The sequence below is a fragment of the Esox lucius genome, chromosome 12 (assembly GCF_011004845.1).
Source record: "Esox lucius isolate fEsoLuc1 chromosome 12, fEsoLuc1.pri, whole genome shotgun sequence".
Classification (NCBI taxonomy): Eukaryota; Metazoa; Chordata; class Actinopteri; order Esociformes; family Esocidae; genus Esox; species Esox lucius.
In genome coordinates, this window is record NC_047580.1 from 21,129,985 (window position 1) to 21,151,540 (window position 21,556).

At 38.0% G+C, this 21,556-nt stretch overlaps 1 protein-coding gene across 1 annotated transcript in view; it reads left to right on the forward strand.

The window, feature by feature from the left end:
* Positions 1 to 8,370: 8,370 nt before the first annotated feature.
* The window catches only part of ajap1 (adherens junctions associated protein 1), a 67,665-nt gene continuing 54,479 nt past the window's right edge, over positions 8,371 to 21,556 (forward strand). The window contains exon 1 of the mRNA XM_010875367.3: positions 8,371 to 9,180. Within this exon, the coding sequence (XP_010873669.2) occupies positions 9,152 to 9,180 (29 nt within the window). The 5' untranslated portion in view covers positions 8,371 to 9,151. The remainder of the gene's footprint in view (positions 9,181 to 21,556) is intronic.

Consider the following 21,556-nt stretch of genomic DNA (forward strand, 5'->3'; position numbering starts at 1 on the left):
TTACATGTTGTAAAGCAATAGTAGCGATTAGTCCTTTATAATTTCTTTCTTGATTTGTTACAGAGCCCCGGAGTTGGCAGGAAGAAAATATATATTTTGAGGCCTCAAAATACATTTTGAGGAATGAAAACAATTAATTTCAGGCCTCAAAATGATTTTGAGGGAACAAAATACTCAAATGAATAGAAGGGATACACCTCATGTGAAAGTGAAGTCACACTCTCTCTATCCTATTCAATAGTCATGGATAGAAGGGATATAGCTCATGTCAAAGAAGCATTGAATGGGCGTAAGCATGCCAAGCAATGTATTGAGACTTCAGAGGGTGTTCAAAGTCATTCGATTTTCTTTTCCCTGAAACATGTGGACATTAATGTTGATGTTTCAATGAAAAATACAATCATGTTAGCGATTCAGCAGTCATTCTGATATTGGCTACAGTACTTCTGTCATGCTTCCCTCACATGCTGCTGACAGCCGTATTGTTGACAGCTCTATTGCCAAATAGCTGGTGGTAGCTGACATGGCCAACTCTTTTTAATGTAATACTCTGAGTTGGATAGCAGCCTACAGGAGAAATGACTTGTAATATACAATAATATTGGTGGTAACCACCTGGATGTCAGTGATACAATCTACTCAGGATTGAAGTGGGATTGATGTGCTGGAGCAATGCAGTTGTCCATTGTGACATGAGGTGTATCTCTTCTATACATGACTTGTGAAAAGACTGAAGTGAGTGTAATGTCACTTTGACATTATCCCTTCAATTTATTTTCATGTATTTTCTTCCCTCAAAATGTATTTTGAGGCTTCCATATGTTTATTTTTCTTCATATCACCACCTGGGGGTCCGCACTTCAAAGAAGGGAGTCTGTTAGTTACAAAGGGACAGTATTTATTTTATTTCATTTCAATGGACTAACCTATTTACATGTAGTACAATTCGTTCTTCTTTCTGCACAGTCTGTTTTTAAGTTGTGGTCTATGTATGCCTTTTTCCTGTGAATGTACCCCTTGTTTCCATAGCAATGTCTTGTTCTATGCTCCCACGCTCAGTCTCCTCCCAGGTAGGCACTAAAAGGATGATGTCATAAACTGGTGGATGCCTAATCATTAGTCTAGAAAATCTTTATTAAAGTGTATGGTGAGAGATTTGCATATATATAAGGGGTATGCCCTTAAGTGGGTACATGGCACTATTAACGGACGTTCTTTGAAATGTTTTATGACAATGTTTACGCCTGCCTTTTCTTTTAAAGCATATTAAGTACAGAGTGCAGAAAATGTTTAGAAATGTGTAGTAAGTACTTGTGTTTCCAATTGCATAATACTCTCAGACAATAGATGAAACAAACATGCCTTTGCTTTGACTAAGACAGAATTTTATGTTAAGTCTCAAGGTTCCTTCCCTTACGCAATATGCACCCACTTTGAATGGTTCTACTGATTCAGCGCAAACAATAAAAGTTCATTATCACACCATTTTTGTAACATTCAAGCATTTTGTGAATTCAGCATATAGCTCTAACAGCAAAAGTCCAAAACAAAACATTTGTTTTAACAAAATACACATTGGCATAAATTGTATATCACTTAGTCAACATTTTCAGGCCTAGTCTTCTTTGAGATATTGCTCTTGATAAAGGAACCCAATTCTGGTTGTGTTTTTGGAAAGAGTAGGAGTTGTCATACCACACTAGACATTGATTCCCATGGATGCCAAGAATTATAAAACTTAGACTCATCATAACTCCAATCTCTTAAATAAAAAAATAATGATGATAATGCTTGCCATGTATCATTTTTGTGTAATTAATCTTTTGTTGTCACAAATCTGTCCATGAATGTCAAACAATAGTACTCATTCTGTAAATTCATAAAATAATCAACACTGTGAGAAAGCTAAGACTATGGAAGATCATCACTGACCACCCTGAACTCTTGCACCTGGGGCCTAAACTTTTATTGCCATCACAACTTCTTTTTTGATAGTTTGGGAAGACACCAACTTTATGTTCAATATGTTATACAGGCAGTCTCTTTCCTGTAGTCTACACCAACCACAGTGGAATAACAATGTAATTTTGTTCACCTACATGCAAAATGTTTATTTTAAAGCAAGTTGAAACCTTAATGGAAAATGTGTGATGTTTGTTAGTGAACTGACAATATGACAAATAACTAAGAATAGTTGAGCCCCAGTGGGCGAAGGTCCAGTGTGCCAACCTGTTGTCTATCTCTCTGGGGTTGTGTGTTTGTGTGGTGAGTCCACATACGGGTGTATTTTCTTTTTTTTTCAAGAATATACATCTCAGGGGAATGAGAGGGAGAACGATCATTGGTGTTGCAGATGTACAAATACAGGCTTACAGTAAACACACATTCTGTGCCCTCCACAACTATTGGCACCCTTGGTAAAGAAAAGCCAAAAAGGCTCTAAATAAAATACCCAGCTCCACTATTAGAATGTTTTTTCTTTGAACAATTTTACCTAAATTCAAGGTTTTGACTTTTTGCATATGTTGCCAGTAATTGGGGAGAGCACTGTACACAATCAGTTTAATCAAGAAGTTGGGACCCTGCATGAAATTGTGCATTAAACGTGAATGTAAAAGTGAATACAAACAAGAAACCAGGCAAGCCTAGTTCAGCCGGCCCGCAACAGAAAGTCTTGCCGACTCGACATTCAAACCCAGGTCTTCCATGTGAAAGGCTGTGTTGTTAACCACTATACCACGGAGCTGCACATTTGCCAGATGTCAGTATAGCCTCTATCCTGAACGGCCACTGGTCGTTTTAATAGTTAATTGCCATTTGTGAATGACATTGATACAGTTAAACAAATGTACAGAAAATGTACAGGTATTAAGTATAATGTATGTACAAGTGAGATAAATAGTTGTCGCAAAATTCTCAATGGCATTCTGAATTTGCAATCGAAGCAAATTGAAGGAGTAGGGTAGCCAGGATAGCAGCAATCAGGTTCCCAAAGTAGACATGTGTGTAAAAATTGAAAATGCAAGTTAAGTGGTAGTTCTAAACTTCTGAAACTTTGATTATTGCCCTGACTGTGCTAAATGGCATTTTCAACGGTTTATGTATTTTTTATATCATGTACCTGAGCTTTGTAGGGGTCATTTTTAAGGGGGCTAATACTTTTGGAATCTATGTTTTAACACAAAAAAACATAATATTCAACAAATTAGGAATACATGTATATGGCTTTCCCTTCTGTCTGACCCAAAATGTGACTTATTATTTGTGGTGTTTATTTTTTTTTGCATTCACTATTGTTCAATTTCATGAAGGGTGCCAATACGTTATGAGCTCACTGTCCAAAAAGGTTGGTTAATATTTCATATATATTTAAAAAGAATCTATTTAATCTTAGAAGGTTGTAATGTAACAAAATGTGGAAAAAGTAAAAGGGGTCTGAATACTCTTTGAATGCACTGAACAGTCAAAAAAGTAAGCGCATCCCTTGTAATTGTTTTGTACAAAATATACACTACAGTGTGGTTGTCAGTAGAAAATAGGGTGAAAGATGACTCTTCAAACCATATTACTTTTTTCCATTGCTCAGGGGACCAGGTTTTGTGCTCCTTGCACCAAGTTATGTGTATATGTTTGTTGGCTTTGGATTAAAGCATTTTCCGAACAGTAGCCCTGCCATAAATGCCTTCTTTTTGATGTACAGGTTTTATTGAGACTGGGTCACGGAGGTGCTGATTCAATTCTGTGGTCATTTTTTGAGGCTGTGTTTTTGGTGCATTGAGCAATAATCCTTTTAAATGTATATCTATCCCTGTCAGATCTCTTTACTTGCGACCCACTTTTCCTCATTGCTGATGCAATTTGTCCATCTTCGGAATATGCTGTGAGATTTTTGAGACTGTTCCCCTTATAATTAGTAGTTTTTGTGACAGATTCACCTCATTGTGCACTAACAATTTGACCTTTTTGCAACTCAAATATCAAAGTGCTAATTGTCAGACCTCTTATAGCTGACATATATGTAATGCAATTTGTCAATCAACCTAACGCGACCTCTGCAGTTGTGTTTGTGATTTAATTACTTCAAAGTAACAGTTATTTTCCATTATTTTGTCAGCCCCTTTACACAAAATAGGCAGGACTCTGCCAAAAGCAGGGACCCAAATATTTGACTGCAAAACCTCTGGGCTGAGCAAATATTGTTAAAATAAAAAGCTATCTAGAAATCAGAGCAAAGCTTCCCCAGTCTGCAAGGACAGACTCCGCCCACTCAATAGGCAGGGCTGCCAGCTGGTTGCAACCAATGTCCAGTTCCGTTTCGACCAAATTCCAGCTCAGTGGCACTCTTTCAACCTCTTGGGCATAGTACATCTTCTATCCTCTTGGCTGGTACGCCCAGCCTCAGGAAAGAGAATTCAGCTGCAGCACTACGTACTTGGGCCCCAAAATCAACGGGACATTCCGCCAATTCTAGACTCACAGGGTCTCAGTGGGTATCTCAGAGCCGACAAATTCAGAATGCTCACAGTGTGCCAGCTGTTACAGTCCCATCTATTGGTTAAAATGAATGTCTGAATGGATGCTCTTCTAATATTACCTGGACAGTGGGGCTTCTCTCGGGTTTAAACCTTAAATGTTCTTGAAAAGTGTGGCTGCATAGGGAATTCAGGTATGCATGTGATGAGGCCTATTAGCCCCATCATTTGCTATACCTCATTCTCTTCTCAAGGCAACTGAGCTTATAGACAGAAACTAAAGTTTTGGATGGGGGCCATAGTTACGACGGGCTTAAATTTGACATGTACAGGTGGTAAAATGTATCCAAGGCAGTAGATAAGTGGTGGAGATGGACACAGGCGCATGCAGTCATGAATACAAACATTTGGGCAACGAGTGTTGTGCTCCTAATGGCAGTCTTTGAATGTCATTCCACTTTTTTTCTGTAACAGATGACTCCATTCATTCATCAAACTGCTGTTGCATTGTGCACTGTTTGAAAGTTGGAATTGTTTTGAGAGTGGACAAACGTACATGTACCAAAAAGGAACACTTAATGAAGGGCGTGCATACACATTGTAAGTTGCATATTTGTGAGCTATTGAATAACCCATGGTTATGACTGCAATAACCTGCCATGAATCTGGTATATAGAACACTTTTTATGAACACACAATATTACATGAATATGCCCCAAATAGTGCTATGAGTGAAGCAATATCCTCACATAAAGCTGAACAAAGTTCCAAATGTCATTTATTGCCATTGTGAAACAGTGATTTTGCAGGGATACTGATGATATAAACAGTTGCAACATAAACCATTCATCCTAGCAGGTTAGAGTTGCTGCTCTCTCTCCAACCCTTCAAATGAGCCAGCTGTGGCATATAACACCAATCAATGTTTGACCATTATTCAGGAAGACATCCTGCATAAAATAAAACGCATATGAGTATGTACATCTTAAAGGTCATCAGTGGGACTGAGAAAGAGAAACTCAGAATTGCTCCTATATGTATTATTATGTACAGTAAGTGAATTTACTTTTGTTTTCCATTGCAATATACAGTACAGGAAATAGGTACTACAATATTGTTATTACTTGACACAAATATCAAAATTGGTGATGGCACATTTAACCAAATGCATAAAGTTTTACAACCAAATCCCCTAGCTCAAAGGGGAATGATAGAATATCATATTACTGTTCAGAGGAAATTCAGTATTTTATGAAATGCCATATCCAAATACATGACTGTAAGCAATTTTTATTGCACAAACGGACCACTGAAATTCCATTCAGAGGCACTTAAAAGGCTATGCAGAAGTCTTTCTCCCCTAACTCTAGTTCTCATTGTGAGGTGTTAATGACTTACACAACAGCTGTTTCACCAGGAGCATTCGGGTTTATGATTCCTCATGTGCACCATAAACACACACAGGAACCTGTGACTATCTCTGAGGTAAAACAATGGTGCCCTCCTCATCAATGCTGTCTCTATCTTTCTCACATACACACATACAAACATACATGTGACACAAAAAAAACTATGTGTCATAGGTGTGAGACAGAGTGCAAGAAACCCAGAGAGGGTAGAGATAAATAAAAGTCAAATGAAATTAGAGAGAGAAAAGAAGAAAGACAAGAGCGAGAAAAAGAAAGAGTAATCTAGGAAAGGCAAGATATACAGTCGCTCTCAGAATTATTCATTTCCCTTAGACATTTTATTATGTCACAACATTATCTCAAAATTGATTTAATTATATGTTTTTGCTTTGATCAAAATAAAAATCCATAAAGCCAAAGCAAAAATTGTGATCTTCAAATTGTTCTAAATTAATTTAAATATCACACAGAAAATAATTGATTACAAAAGCATTCAAAGTGGAAGAAGGTTCTATGAAAAATCATCCTGAAAACACCAACGCATGGTGGTGGCAGCGTCATGCAAGCCTTACCCCGCACATTATCCCGAGAATTCCAACGCATGGTGGTGGCAGAATCATGAAAGCCTAACCCAGCACATTATCCCGAGAATTCCAACGCATGGTGGTGGCAGAATCAAGCAAGTCTAACCCTGCACATTATCCTGAGAATACCAACACATGGGGGTGGCAGAATCATGCAAGCCTAACCCTGCACATTATCCTAAAAATACCAACACATGGTGGTGGCAGAGTCATGCAAGCCTAACCCCGCACATTATCCAAAGAATACCAATGCATGGTGGTGGCAGAATCACGGACGTAGGATGCTTTTCTTGAAAGCTTGTGATGACTGATGGTGCAGCAAAGTACATTAAAATCCTGAAAACAAAAAGCATTCAAAGTGGAAGAAGGTTCTATGAAAAATCATCCTGAAAACACCAACGCATGGTGGTGGCAGCATCATGCAAGCCTAACCCCGCACATTATCCCGAGAATTCCAACGCATGGTGGTGGCAGAATCATGAAAGCCTAACCCTGCCCATTATCCCAAGAATTCCAACGCATGATGGTGGCAGAATCAAGCAAGTCTAACCCTGCACATTATCCTGAGAATACCAACACATGGGGGTGGCAGAATCATGCAAGCCTAACCCTGCACATTATCCTAAAAATACCAACACATGGTGGTGGCAGAGTCATGCAAGCCTAAACCTGCACATTATCCCGAGAATACCAATGCATGGTGGTGGCATGGAAGTAGGATGCTTTTCTTGAAAGCTTGTGATGACTAATGGTGCAGCAAAGTACATAAGAATCCTGAAAGAAAACCTTTTGAACTTGGGACTTGGGAGAACATTCAGCTTGCAGGACAAAGACCCCAAACATACAGCCAAATGAAACATTCCCATCCTTCTTGATGGAGCTTGAGCTAGTTTGCAAAGAATAATGAGCAAACTTTGTTGTGTCCCAGATGTGCAAAGCTGGTATAGGCTTATCCAGATAGACTCATGGAGTTAATTGCTGCCAAACGTCACTCTGCCAAAAATATTGACTATAGGGGTGAATAGATATGCAACTAAAAATTTTATTTTATTTGTTATAAATTCAGAACAATATGTAGATTTTTTCATTTTTACATTATGGACATTTTTGTGTTGATCAGTGGAAGAAAATCTTGATAAAATCCATTTTGATTTCATGTAACAATAAAATGTGGAAAAGTCCAAGAGGGTGACCACTTTTGGGAGCCACTTTAGAGAGAAATTCAGACTTACAAAAGCCAATGTTTACACAGATGTAAGAATCCATTCCGATCAGTGCATCTGTACCCACTAATGCAGAAATGAGGGTGTCTGTACCAAGTTTATTTTATATAATTAATGCCGAAGCTGGTGTCCTCATCCAGCAAAATGTAATTTAAAGTTGTAAAGAATGAATTGAATGCAGAGTCGAGAGAGAAATCTGTCATACAATAATAATTAAATATCTTCCGTTAGCAACTGGTATTTGCACTCCTTTATCTCTCAATTCTGCATTCATTTATTCATGCCTGCACGTTCATATGATTAAATTTACATACACACAGTTGGTCATGAAATGTATAATGTGTCCAAATCGTGTAGGCTAAATTATGTAATTTCAACAGCTGCCGGCACGTTTGACACATTAAACACAAGGCGAACTGTCTATCTCATGCAAGGATGTCATATATAATACTTTCAATTATCTCACTCTGGTCAAATCAGTAGGTTGAGTCTAATGAAATTGTAGGTTTCCTAACTGCTATACAGGTGTGCAAATAGAGAGCTATGGGTGAAACCAGAGGGACGGGTTGAGTTTGCAGTGTGGTCCCCAACACCACATAGGCCTATTTTATGTTTAAATGACGTCAGATGGGTGTTAACCGAAGCAGGACTGGCAGGTTGTTAGTCAGTCTAGTCTACATGAGGCACGGAGAGGCTGGGAGATATAGGCTAGCAGGGGTGATAACATTGCAGTCTCTCTTCAAATGACAGGTGTTTACTTTCAACCAATACGGCGCTTCTAAAAAGAACTCGTCTTCTCACCTGGTCTCATCATTATTTTTCAACTTTTAACTTATCACTTACATGCATCTCTCCAAAGATGTGCGAAATGTGGAATTTTGTCCAACGGTGACCTGTCAACTACCGTCTCGAAAGTCAAGCTGGGTATCATTCCTTGTTTTGCGATGCTCTTCCTATCAATGTAGAAAAGTGCGTGGTCATTTTCAGCGCCGAATCCACGGAGGATGTCGACGAATCACCTTGCCTCTGCTGTTATTCTTTACACCTATTTAACTGTCTAGTGGAGTCAATTCGATGATTTATATAAAGACAAAGTTTGACCGACACAAGTGGTCAGCGGAAAGCCTTTGGTAATTGCACACACTGGACCACCTGTCCAGAAACATGATGCGTACTTCAAACATACTAATTTAGAAAGGAAGATAATTGCCAAGTAGCCAAAGAATAGACAGGCAACGTTCAAGATATTGCATTGTCTCGCCTTTGGTGGTGTACTAGCCGGATTGACATAATCTCTGGAGTTATTGTATGTGCGCAACGTTGAAGGATACAGCCTTAGAATGTTTGTATTAATGACATTTGGAGTAAGATTTTTCACTCTCGTGTATTAACCACTATCGTCTTTTGTGGAGACCATCTAAATGGGAGAGTACCTGGAAAACTGACTCGGAATTGTCGGGAAAATGTGGATAAAACGATGTATTGCACGCAGGTAAGAATCTCCTCTGTAGGCGTAATACGCTTTCTGTAAGTTTCAAGGTAAATGTATGCAATTAAATGTTCACTATATTATTGCTTTACATTTACATACGCCCATTGTCGAGAAATGCCCTCATTATAACCTACGCCATGGCAAGAGTTTTGAGCGTCTGCTGGAATTCAACATTCACATTCTGTATCGATTGAAGGTTTTCAGAAAACCGATATACTGCTTCTATATTTTTTATGCGCCCTAATATTGTCCATTTTGTATTTTTTATGAGTGTGTTAATTTTGTGTGGCTCAAGACCCGAATGAAAAAGACTCAGTTTCTAGTTTCTAAAGAAATTTAGCAAAACGTTAAATTACCGCACGCTGGGGGTCGCCAGAAGTACATGCTGCTGCACACATGAAGCCCTGGCTGACAAATAGGTCGACACACACACACACACACACACACACACACACACACACACACACACACACACACACACACACACACACACACACACACACACACACACACACACACACACACGGAGTATTTTGTTACAAAATATGTATGTATGAATTACGAGACATTAGTTCCAAAACTGCCACACCTGTTCAAAAGAGAGTATTATATATGCCTTCACATGGGTGATTTTAAGTATGACAATTTTGTGTTTTTAATATGTAAATACAGGTGCACAAACTCTCGGGGAAAACGCTTCTAAAGGGTGCTGGTTTAGGTACAGCAGAATAACCATTTTGGATGTGTTTTCAAGAGTAGCCTATAAGCCTTCAGCAAATTTGTCTTATTCATTGTATGAATTTGGTGGCTAATAGGTCGTTGTGAGATTGCTAACCACAAGATTCATTGAAGTTTGTTCTTGTGGACATTACATTTCATTGGAACAGAGCTAATGCAAAAAAATTACTACTGCCCAGTACCATATGCTAATAGTAATGACAGTTGTCATAAGGTTGTCAAAAGCAAAATTAGTACATCCGAAAAATAATTGTATGGAAGAAAAAAGAACCTTTACAGTGATTCAAAGAATGTAGAGTGGGAGGGATCCTACCAATTATGTTTTCATGCTGAATTGTGCTTCTAATTACTATAATTTTGTTTTCCACTGTAATAGTGTTAATTAGACATTAAGTACCATGTTCAGGGTGGACTTCACAGTCAAATTATTATGGGGACAGTGCATTGGTTTTGAAGATGCAGAAATGTGTCTGTGCACTAATTGGTCTGGCCAGTGCTACCATAAGTAAAGAGCTAGAGATGAGGTTCTACATCCACCATGTTTCCCTGCCCTGTTTTAATACTTTAACAAGTGATTCATTTGATTTATTACAATAATTGGTTTTGTCAGGCTGAAATGTTATCCAAACCGTATTGAAAAATGTAAAATGCAACATTCCAATTATTATTGTGTTATTATTTGTAAGGTTCTCATTCTGTTCTCATGCTGTTACAAAATAGGATGCTAGAGAATAGCATATGCACGTCTCATCTTAACCAGTAGGCATTACTTCCTGTATTCCTTGGCATAAATAGGTTCCTATCTTGTGCAGTCTTTTTGGATTATACATGTGATGTTCTCTACGATGAGCCCTGGCAGTGGTTAGGTAGATCAGACAGCTTTTGCTTTTGATACTGGAGGGTAGGACTTCACAGGGCTGCTTGGATCCTTTGGGAGGGGATTTAGAATTTATTTGAAATTTAGTTTTTCTTTGTAATGAATGAATGAATGAATGAATGAATTAATAAAATGTCATTTTTACATCAGCAGTCACAAAATGCTTTTACAAAACACCCTTATGACCATTTGATAACTAAACCAATGTGATTAGAAATGGAAACAATGAAAATATATATTTTCATGATTTTTTATAATTTCCACAAGATTGTGGATTCTATGGACATGGAGTGATGGTTATTCATTATTTACATATTTCTTACCATTTCCTGGCAACTCTTGCTTTAATTGTCCAAAGTAGCCCAGTTGACATACAAATATGTTTCCAAAAAAAATTTAAGAAAAGTAATGATGTACAAATCATGTTAAACACTATATTCGATAGAAAATGCACTGCTCAAAAGAATTACTGGAACATTTAATCATCACATTATAACACAAAGTCAATTAAATGTCAGGGACACTGTCCAATTAGGAAGCATAAGCTGTTGTGAATCAATGTCACTTGTTTTGGTGCAAGTGAAAGTGAGAAAAGGTACACTGAATAGGGAACTGCAAGATAACCCCTAAAAAGGGAATTGTTTTGCAGGTGGTGACCACATAAAATTGCTCTCTCCTTATGCTTCCTGACAGATTCCTCTCTAGTTATTTGGTTTGCTAGTGTCCTTGTAACTACTGGTAGCATGAGGTGGTACCTGGAGCCCATTCAGATTGCACAGGTAATCCAGCTCCTCCAAGATGATACATCCAAACGTGCCGTTGCAAGCAGGATTGCTGTGTCTCCCAGTACAACCTCAAGTGCATAGAGGAGATACCAGGAGACGGGCTGTTACACGAGGAGAGCTGGAGAGGGCCATAGGGCATCAATCCAGCAGCAGGACCGGCATCTGCTCTTTGTGCAAGGAGAAGTGACATCCAGTGGGCTACTGGTGTACATGTTTCTGACCAAACCATGAGGGTGGCATGAGGGCCTGACGTCCTCTAGTGGGACCAGTGCTCACAGCCCAGCACCGTGCAGCTCGATTGGCATTCACCAGAGAACACCAGAATTGGCAGGTCCGCCATTGGTGCCCCGTTCTCTTCACAGATAATTAAGAGACCACTGCAATTTGAACTCTTCTGTTCCTCACTCAACTTTCCTTTTCAACTTTTTTGGAGAGGAAAGAAAAAGGTGCAGTTGCCTCTTAATTTTTTCCAGAGCTGTATACTTGGATGGTCACACAGACCTCCACGTGCTAGCCAACGGTACCCTGACTACTGTTAGGTACCGGGATGAAATCCTCAAACCCATCGTCAGAACTTACACTGGTGCAGTGGGCCCTGGGCTCTTCCTGGTGCAGAATAACACCCGTCCTCATGTGGGCAGAGTGTGTAGGCAGTCCCTGGATCAAGAAGGCATTGATGCCATTGACTGTCCCTCATGTTCCCCAGACCTGAATCCAATTGAGAACCTCTGGGATGTTATGTGTCAGTTCATCTGACATCGCCAAGTAGCGCCACAGGCTGTCCAGGAGCTCCCTGATGCCCTGGTCCATGCTGTCACCTGTGAGGTGGATGGATTATCTCGGCAAAGGAGAAGTGCTCACTAACACAGATTTAGACAGATTTGTGAACAATATTTGAGAGAAATAGGCTCTTTGTGTACATAGAGAAAGTCTTAGGTCTTTGAGTTCAGCTCATGATGAATGGGGGCAAAAATTAAATGTTGCGTTTGTAATTTTGTTCCATGTATGTCAGCTAAATCTCAAATCGCATACTACATATTATGTACTACAAGTACATACTTCATGGATGATGAAATACGTACTGTTTAGTGTATAGTAAGCTAGTATGCCAGAATTGGGACCAACTGGGATACACTAACTTGTCATAAAATTGCATGTCAACATTAGATAATTTTGTCATGCATTAACATCACGCCAAGTTTGAATATTTTCCTAGATACCACCAAGCATTGTGTAAACTGACTAACATTTCTTATGAAATTGACTTCCACCGCATCTATGAACTGTATGGCTTTTGTCACTGGCCGTTTTAATAGTTTATTTGCCTGTAATAGGCCTACTAGTATCTTACTACTTGGAAAAGTCATAAAAATAAAAAAATTGTTAGCGATAATGAATACAAACTTTACACTGACAAAGCTATTTCATTTCATGGCACAACAACGTTTGTTTTTCTCTCATTCATGAATAACATAACTATCAATATAGGGGGTGATAACTTACTTTTTTGTCAAAGAGAATCGTGGAAACACCAGAACCCGGTCCACAACATGTTTATAGGGGACAAAACATTAGTTTTTTTACTAAACAAATCCTAACCCTAACTTAGTGCAGCTTTGAGTACTTGGTATTGGTACTCGTTATCTGCAAGTACCTGAATATAAGTTCTCGTACTGTCGGAAAAAGTACTCGTACTGGTATTGGTGCATCCCTAGAAAATATGTTTAAAAAAAAACCTGTTGGAACATCTCACAACTAAATAGGTAAATTGGCAATAGGTAAGCAACATGATTGGTTATAAAAAGAGCATCCCAGAGAGGATGAGTCTTTCAGACATAACGAAGGGGAGGGGTTCACCACTCTGTGAAAGACTTTGCAGGCAAATGGTGCAACAGTTTAAGAATAATGTTTCTTAACAAAAATAATTGGGCGGTACATAATATCATTAAAAGATTCAGAAAATCCAAAGAAATCTCTGTACGCAAGTGTCAAAGACAAAAAACAATATTGAATAGCCATGACCTTCAAGCCCTCAGATGCCCTTACATTAAAACCAGACATTTCTGTAGTGGACATCACTACAAGGGCTCAGGAACACTTCCGAAAACAATTGTCTGTGAACACAGCACATCGCTGCATACACAAATGCAAGTTAAAACTCTTCCATGCAAAGAAGAAACCATACAGTGGATATAAAAAGTCTACACACCCATGTTAAAATTCCAGGTACTTGTGATGTAAAAGAATGAGATGAAGGTAAATCATGTCAGAACTTTTTCCACTCTTAATGTGACCTATAACGTGAACAATTCAATTGAAAAACAAACATAAATCTCTGAGAAAAATTAAAAACTCACAATAACCTGGTTGCATAAGTGTGCACACCCTTAAACTAATACTTTGTTGAGGCACCTTTTGATTTTATTACAACACTCTTTTTGTCTTTTTGGGTAGGAGTCTATTAGCATGGCACATCTTGACATGGCAATATTTGCCCACTCTTCTTTGCAAAAGCGCTCCAAATCTGTCAGATTGCAAGGACATCTCCTATGCACAGCCCTCTTCAGATCCCCCCACAGATGTTCAATTGGATTCTGGCTGGGCCATTCTTATTCTAGTGAAGCCATGCTTTTGTGGATTTGGATGTGTGCTTTGGGTTGTTGTCATGCTGAAAGGTGAGCTTCCTCTTCATCTTCAGCTGTCTAACGGACACCTGAAGTTTTTGTGCCCCAAAATGCTTGGTGTTTGGAACTGTTCATAATTCCCTCCACCCTGACTAATACCCTGGTTCCAGCTGAAGAAAAACAGCCCCAAAGCATGATGCTGCCTCCACCATGCTTCACTGTGTGTATGGTGTTCTTTGGGTGATGTGCAGTGTTGTCTTTGTGCAAAACATACCTTTTGGAATTATGGCCAAAAAGTTCAACCTTGGTTTCATCAGACCATAACACATTTTTGGGAGACTTGATGTTTGTTTTTGCAAACTTCAGCTGGGCTTGGATGTTTTTCTTTGTAAGAAAAGGCTTCCGTATTGCCACCCTACCCCATAGCCCATTCATATGAAGAATATGGGAGATTGTTATCACATGTAGCACACAGCCAGTACTTGCCAGTAATTCCTGCAGTTCCTTTAATGTTGCTGTAGGCTTCTTTGAAGCCTCCCTGGCCAGTTTTCTTCTAATTTTTCCATCAATTTTGGAGGGACGTCCGGTTCTTGGTAATGTCTCTGTTGTGCCATGGAAAATGCCAATGAAAAATACTGCTGAACTTTATTTGTGATTAATTTGAGTCACTTTTAATGATGGTATGTGTGTAATCTATTTAATATGAGTTTGAATGGGATTGGTTAATTCTGAACACAGCCACATCCCCAGTTATAAGTTATATGAAACCAGGTTATTGTAAGGTTTTTATTTTTCATTTTCCCCCTCGAAGATTTCACTTTGGTTTTTCAATTGAATTATTCACATTATAGGTCACATTAAAAGTGGAAAAAGTTCTGTTATGATTTATCTATGTCTCATTCTTTTACATCACAAAAAACTTGCATTTTAACAGGGGTGTGTAGACTTTTTATATCCACTGTATATAAATAAGATCAAATATGGCCATATTATTCATTATGCACTCAAAGAAGATGATTGATGAAACAACATATTAATGGTACTGTAGTTGATAAACTAGCATTGTGTTCAGTACGTCCTTGTACTTCAGGTTCCCTCGCGATACATGAACAGGTGAAGGACAACTTCCCTTTGGGCTCTTTTTGACTGGACAAGGCTACTTACTATGCAAGTCAGTCACATTTATTTAATAGAGCTTTTCTTACACAAGGATTTGTTACAAAGTGCTGATACAGATACCAACCTAAAACCCGAAAAAGCATGCTGTAAAACTTTGAAGCACTTAGTAGCTAAGAAAACGTCCTTATCGAGGCAAAAACCTAGGAAGAAACCAATAGCATAGGTGAAATGTATATGTAAGTTTGCGCACAGATTTTATTTCCACATTTAAACAAACTCTCACGAATTGGAGTGGTGCAGGAAGTGGCCATGCACTTGCAACCTTTTATTTACTGTTCTGATACTTTTTCTGGCTTTATTTATGCATAGTAACCCAGATTATCCAAGTAAAAAAAGGTTTAGAGAAAAATCGAATGTAGTCTGCGAATTAATTACAATTAATACTTAACTCCCTCCTGAATTAATACTTGGTGGAGTTAATACAAGGTGCAATTAAACACACATCCCTATAGATGCTCTGAAGCTGCTTTCAATAGATTGTGTGCACTAGTTTTAAAGGGCCAAGATTTTTGGTGTCCTCTTTGATAGTTGTGCTGTATATTTTCATGATTTTGGTTTACCTTACTCTCAAAGTTGTTTATTTAACCATTTTATTAATGGATGTGAAGCATGTGTTAAATTGTAAAATAATTTTCTTTGGCCACATAAGAAAATGTATTAATATAATATAAAATAAAAAGGTAATGCTGTCCTGTTGTGTGTTGTCTTGATTGACCAGGGGGAAAAAAACGTTTTTCGCCTTTGCTTGTATGAAGAATGACCAGATTGTACGATTTCCCCCCCAAAAAATTCTATATCTGTACAAGATTGGGCAGAAGGACCCGATCCAGACGGAGATTGTGGGAGGCACAAGTAGAGAAAATTGCGACTGGATTCTAATATATGCTGGCAGGTAATCCATAACCTCCCCAGACAGCTCTGCCACCTGCAATCACCAAAATTGACCCCTTTCAGAGTATTTTCTATAATCTCAGCAATTTAATTTCAAATCTTTGAAAAATTATTTTCATTCATCTTCAGCGTTGTGCACATAACTCAGTAAAAGGACATATTACACTGAACAGTATGTGGCCTAATTTCTTTCATCAAGAATTTCATTCATAATCCGAATTATTCGTTTTGACCGTAAGTTGATGGCATTGGGCCTGCATTCTCGTTGACTTTAGTTGGTGTTCCCTGCCAGTCTGTAAATGATCATAAAATATTGTTTTATAAAGAACAGGAACTCAAGTTGGCCTAGGAATGGACCATTATATGGGCATGGCTCTTTCTATTTTTTTTTGCCAATGGCCAAGTGGGGCCAGTGGGTTTGAAACTTACAGGCCCAAAAAAAATGTTACTGTCCCTTCTTCCAAAAGTTGTAATTTATCAGCATTACAACATATAACCAAATACTTTTGTTACTAAACATGTTTAATCCTTAAAATTCGTTCTGGATATATAAAAACATTACAAATATTAATCACATTTCTAATTATATATATTTTTAAATCAGTGAACATAAAAGTATGTTCTGGAGGAATTATCATAATTATCCTGTTGCTTTTCATTTTAATAATAACAAACATGGTACTTCTACGTTAAGTTTCTGTGGGATTGAGGAAGTTAGTCTACCAAATAGTGGTGGTGACCTGGACCTCCTATTAAAAAGACATGACATGTTTTGGATTTATACATTTAAAACACTTGCTCCATTTGGTCTGAATGATGACTTTCCATTGCATGTCATGCTTTAAGCTGTATTCTGCAACATTTGTACCTTTCCTTTACTGCATTGGTTCCACTTGTGCTTCTAAAAAAATGCATTAAACTACAGTTAGGTCTGGACATAATTGGACACAAGTTTTGTTATTTTACAGTTAAATAATGAATATTTGATTTCCGGTGTGGCATTTGCATTTGGAAGCTGTTGCTTGAACCCACAACATGTGGTCAAAGGAGCTCTCAATGCAAGTGAAACAGGCCATCCTTAGGCTGCAATAAAAAAAAATCTATCGGAGAGATAGCAGGAACATTAGGAGTGGCCAAATCAATAGTTTGGTACATTCTGAGAAAAAAGAACACACTGGTGAGCTCTGTAACACAAAAAGGCCTGGACATCCACGCAAGACAACAGTGGTGGATGATCGTAGGGCCCTTTCCATGGTAAAGAAAAACCCCTTCACAACAACCAGCCAAGTGAAGAACACTCTCCAGGAAGTAGGATTGTCATTATCCAAGTGTACCATAAAGAAAATGAAAATGATTTGCAATTCCTAAACATTTGATACAATATTTCTGTTCAAAATCTTTAATTAAAGCTGAAAGTCTGTGCTTCAATTGCATCTCGGTTGTTTCATTTCAAATCCATTGTGGTGGCGTAGAGAGCTAAAACTATGTAAATTGTGTCCAAATATTTCCGGACCTTACTGTACATGATGATAAAGATATACTCATAGATAGATAGAGTAATGTAACATTGATTTGTAGCTTTATGCCTTATAAGGGAAACATGTGTTAATGGTTTATATACTAGGGGTATACATGTATCCGTATCGTTGCGTTTGGTACAGGAATTTCGGTTCGTTACGCGCTGTGATGAATGCAGACTAATTTTCACGTTACTTTTCTGTGTGTGGAACTAAAATTGGAAACTCCCCCAGAGACGGATTTTGGAGCCGTCTAATGCTGAAACTCAAATCGCTTACTACATACTTCGTACTACAAGTAAGTACAATGTAGTATATAGTAAGCTATATGCCAGTATTGGGACCGAAAGGGACTATAACTACCTCGTAAAATTGCGTCTCAACATGAGTATATTTTGTCTCACATTAATATCACGCAAAGTTTGAATATTTAGCTAGACACAATTAAGCATTGTGTTAAACTGACTAACGTTTCCTATTAAGTTTACTTCCACCACAAACAGGATGAACTGTATCAACATTTGTGACATTGTTACGAAGAATTCAGTGTGCCTGTCGAAAGTGCGCATGCACCGCTTTCTAAAATTCCTTTCTGATACAGTGTTGCCAACTTAACGACTTTGTCGCTAGATTTAGCGACTTTTCAGACCCCCTTAGCGACTTTTTTTCAAAAAAGCGACTAGCGACAAATCTAGCGACTTTTTGTGGTGTTATTGGAGACTTGTTCTTACTCTTCTCAACGAGCAGCGGGTGCCGCCGTGGGCCCCTCCCCCATCTGAAAGCACTCACAGGCGGCCCAGTCCTCGCACAGCAGTTCCTCCGAGCTGCAGTTAGAGCAGGAGATGTTAACTGCTCCGCGTCCAGACTGAAAATGAATCGCGCATGCACTGGCTTTTCCCACCCATAATGTAAAATGTAAATGTTCTTTGTTTAAAATAAATCACTGCACAAAAATAAATCACTGTCTGCATGATTCGACTCACACAGCCTCAGTCACTTACTCACCTCACCTCGACTCGTCCACTGTGTGTGTGCCTCTCTGTGATAAACCTCTAGCTGGCTAGCTCATGATTGATAAATAGATAGATAGATCGATAGATAAGATAGATAGATAAGACATAGATTAGATAGATAGGATATTGTGTGTCGCTCTAAATGTTTATTTTTTTTCTAGCCTTTTGATTTTGACTTAAATAGTGCCCCTTTTTTTTAATTTGTTTTAGTTTTTTTGCTCAGGTGATTATTTCTTGTACATGGATAACATTTGTAAATACGCATTCTTTTTCCCAACGAGAGTTTTGTATGTTAAAAAAGTAAAAAAAATCCATTCAAGATTTTATGCAAATTAGGCGATGACGTCATTTAGCGACTTCTAGCGACTTTTAGGACAGCCAATAGCGACTTTCCTTACTGAGGAGTAACACTGGTGTGATATCTCGTGGACTTGTGGCTTCTTGCTCCCGACACTGACTTCCTTCCAGAAAGTGTTCCAGAAAGCATCTGGTTATTTAAACTTGTTTGCTCTGTAATGTAAGCTTGTGGTATTTGAAATCCATGGATGACCTTTTTTACAACAGCGGCACAAAAAATATATATATTCAGTTGGTTAACATACGTGTAAGTAGTATTGTTTCAATGACAAATGCCATTTTAGCATTAGCTAGCACAGCCAGTCAAAGCAACTGGTAATCTAACATTAGCCAGCTAATTAAATTGTTTCACTGTTCTCTATATTTACAAGCTACACCTACGGACATTTTTATATATTATAATAATAAATATATTATCTAAATACATTGTATGTCAAACTGTTGCAATTGACCGCTTAAAAATATTGATAAAAAATGTATTGATATAAACGTTGTGTTGGTGGTGTTTTTCGCGGAAACAAGAATACTGTACATTTGAAGTTTTGATGAAATGTATTTCAACACCTAAATGATGTACAGTATTACAACATTAAAATGTCGGTAATGATGCACATTTTCAAGGTGTTGGTTGCAACAAGTCATCATTTTGGACTGTGTACATTAATTGTTTTATGCAGTATGCTTAGCATGTACGCCTCAAGGTGAAATACCAGTTTTTATACTTCTGTGCCGCAAATATGAATAAAGTTGAATGTGTGTATATGTATTTTTTTATACATTTCAGAATAAAAGATATGGAATAACGTCTTTAAGACTGTAATCCAGTTTAGACTAAGTCTGCAATAGCTCCCATTGAGGATACACTGAGTAAATGCATTCAATTAATATACATCTATCTTGTAAAATAAAGTGGTCACCTTTGCAGTCAGTCACTGGAGGAATCCCCTCATTGTAAATCAACCTAGATCATCCCAAAAATATCTCACCAACATTGAATAGGTTTTTTATTCAGGAGTATATTTATGTTCATTAAAGAGTGGGACACTATTTCCGCCAGTCAATCATTGTCCCCCTGTCAATCAAAATACATAGTACCTACATTTTCCTAAACTCCCACAGCTATTGATTCTCTACTTTACCAACACATCCAATGGGTTTAATTCAATCTGGATTATATTTTCATTCATTCAAGAGGGGGACACCATTTGGGTAAGGCGACTGTCTTGTAATACAAACTTTGCTGGTTCGAAACACTTGCGCAACTTTTGGTCAAAATATCATACAATTGTCTTTACGTTTTTATAGCGCTCGTAACATTTGATATGTTGTAATAGCGTTCGTAAGATATGTTATGTTTGAATAATTTCGTAATGTATCATATGTTTTGGTGGTGCATTGTAATGTAACCTAACGTAATGTCACATATCATACGAAATTGGGTGCCATGGATTTTCATAAAATAGTCTACGCAGGTTCCTGAGACCAGGTTGTATGTTGTTACATTGTCAGTACGTCCTGTAATTAAGTTTTTGCTACATCCTGAGCAGGTAAGGAAGATTACCAATTATGTGGTCATTAATTTCCTTCAGATAACATTGGAGTTACGTAGGATCGTTACCAAACCGGTATGTAACTAGTACGTCGTTTAATTACGCTCCTGCAACGTGTTGAGGAGGTAAGGAAGATTACAAAAATTATGTCATGCAATTACCTTTGGATAACGTTGCCACAACGTTTTGGGAAGATAATTTCATGGCATTACCAATCCGTTATCAATCCATAACGTAACGTGTTAGCTGGGTTACCAGACGCTTTTTAGAAGGAAGACAATCTCGAGCGAGGAGCAACAAGTGCATGAGATATCACACGCTCCCGCTGACAGAAATATTAGAAAGCAGCACATGCTTGTCACTGAATTCTTCGTAACAAAGTTAATAGAATTTTTCATCAAGTGAAAAGATGAGAATCATGGAAACCCTTCTTTTACTGTGCAAGGGGTTTTGGTCTATATTACCCCAAAAACCATGCGTGGATGCATACTTCGAGAGTCCACCAGAAATAGTAGACCATCGGGAAACCTTTGCCGTAGTATTTTTTTAGCATTTTATGGTTTGGGGCATATCTTGTTGCTTGCTTATCTGGTATATATAAGTATTCGATTAGAGATTTAGCACGTTATGCAGCCGTGTAAATAAATATGGCGAACGCAAATGACAAGCCAGATCTTGAGGACCCTCCCGTATCCTTCAGGTCTCCCGTTGGGAAAACTTCATGATAATTGTTTTATTTTATTATGTTTTTCATGTCTTTTTTCCACTGTACCAAAATGGTACTGAACTGTGACTTAAAATGTGCGATATTGTATACACATTAATTAATTAACATTATTATTGCA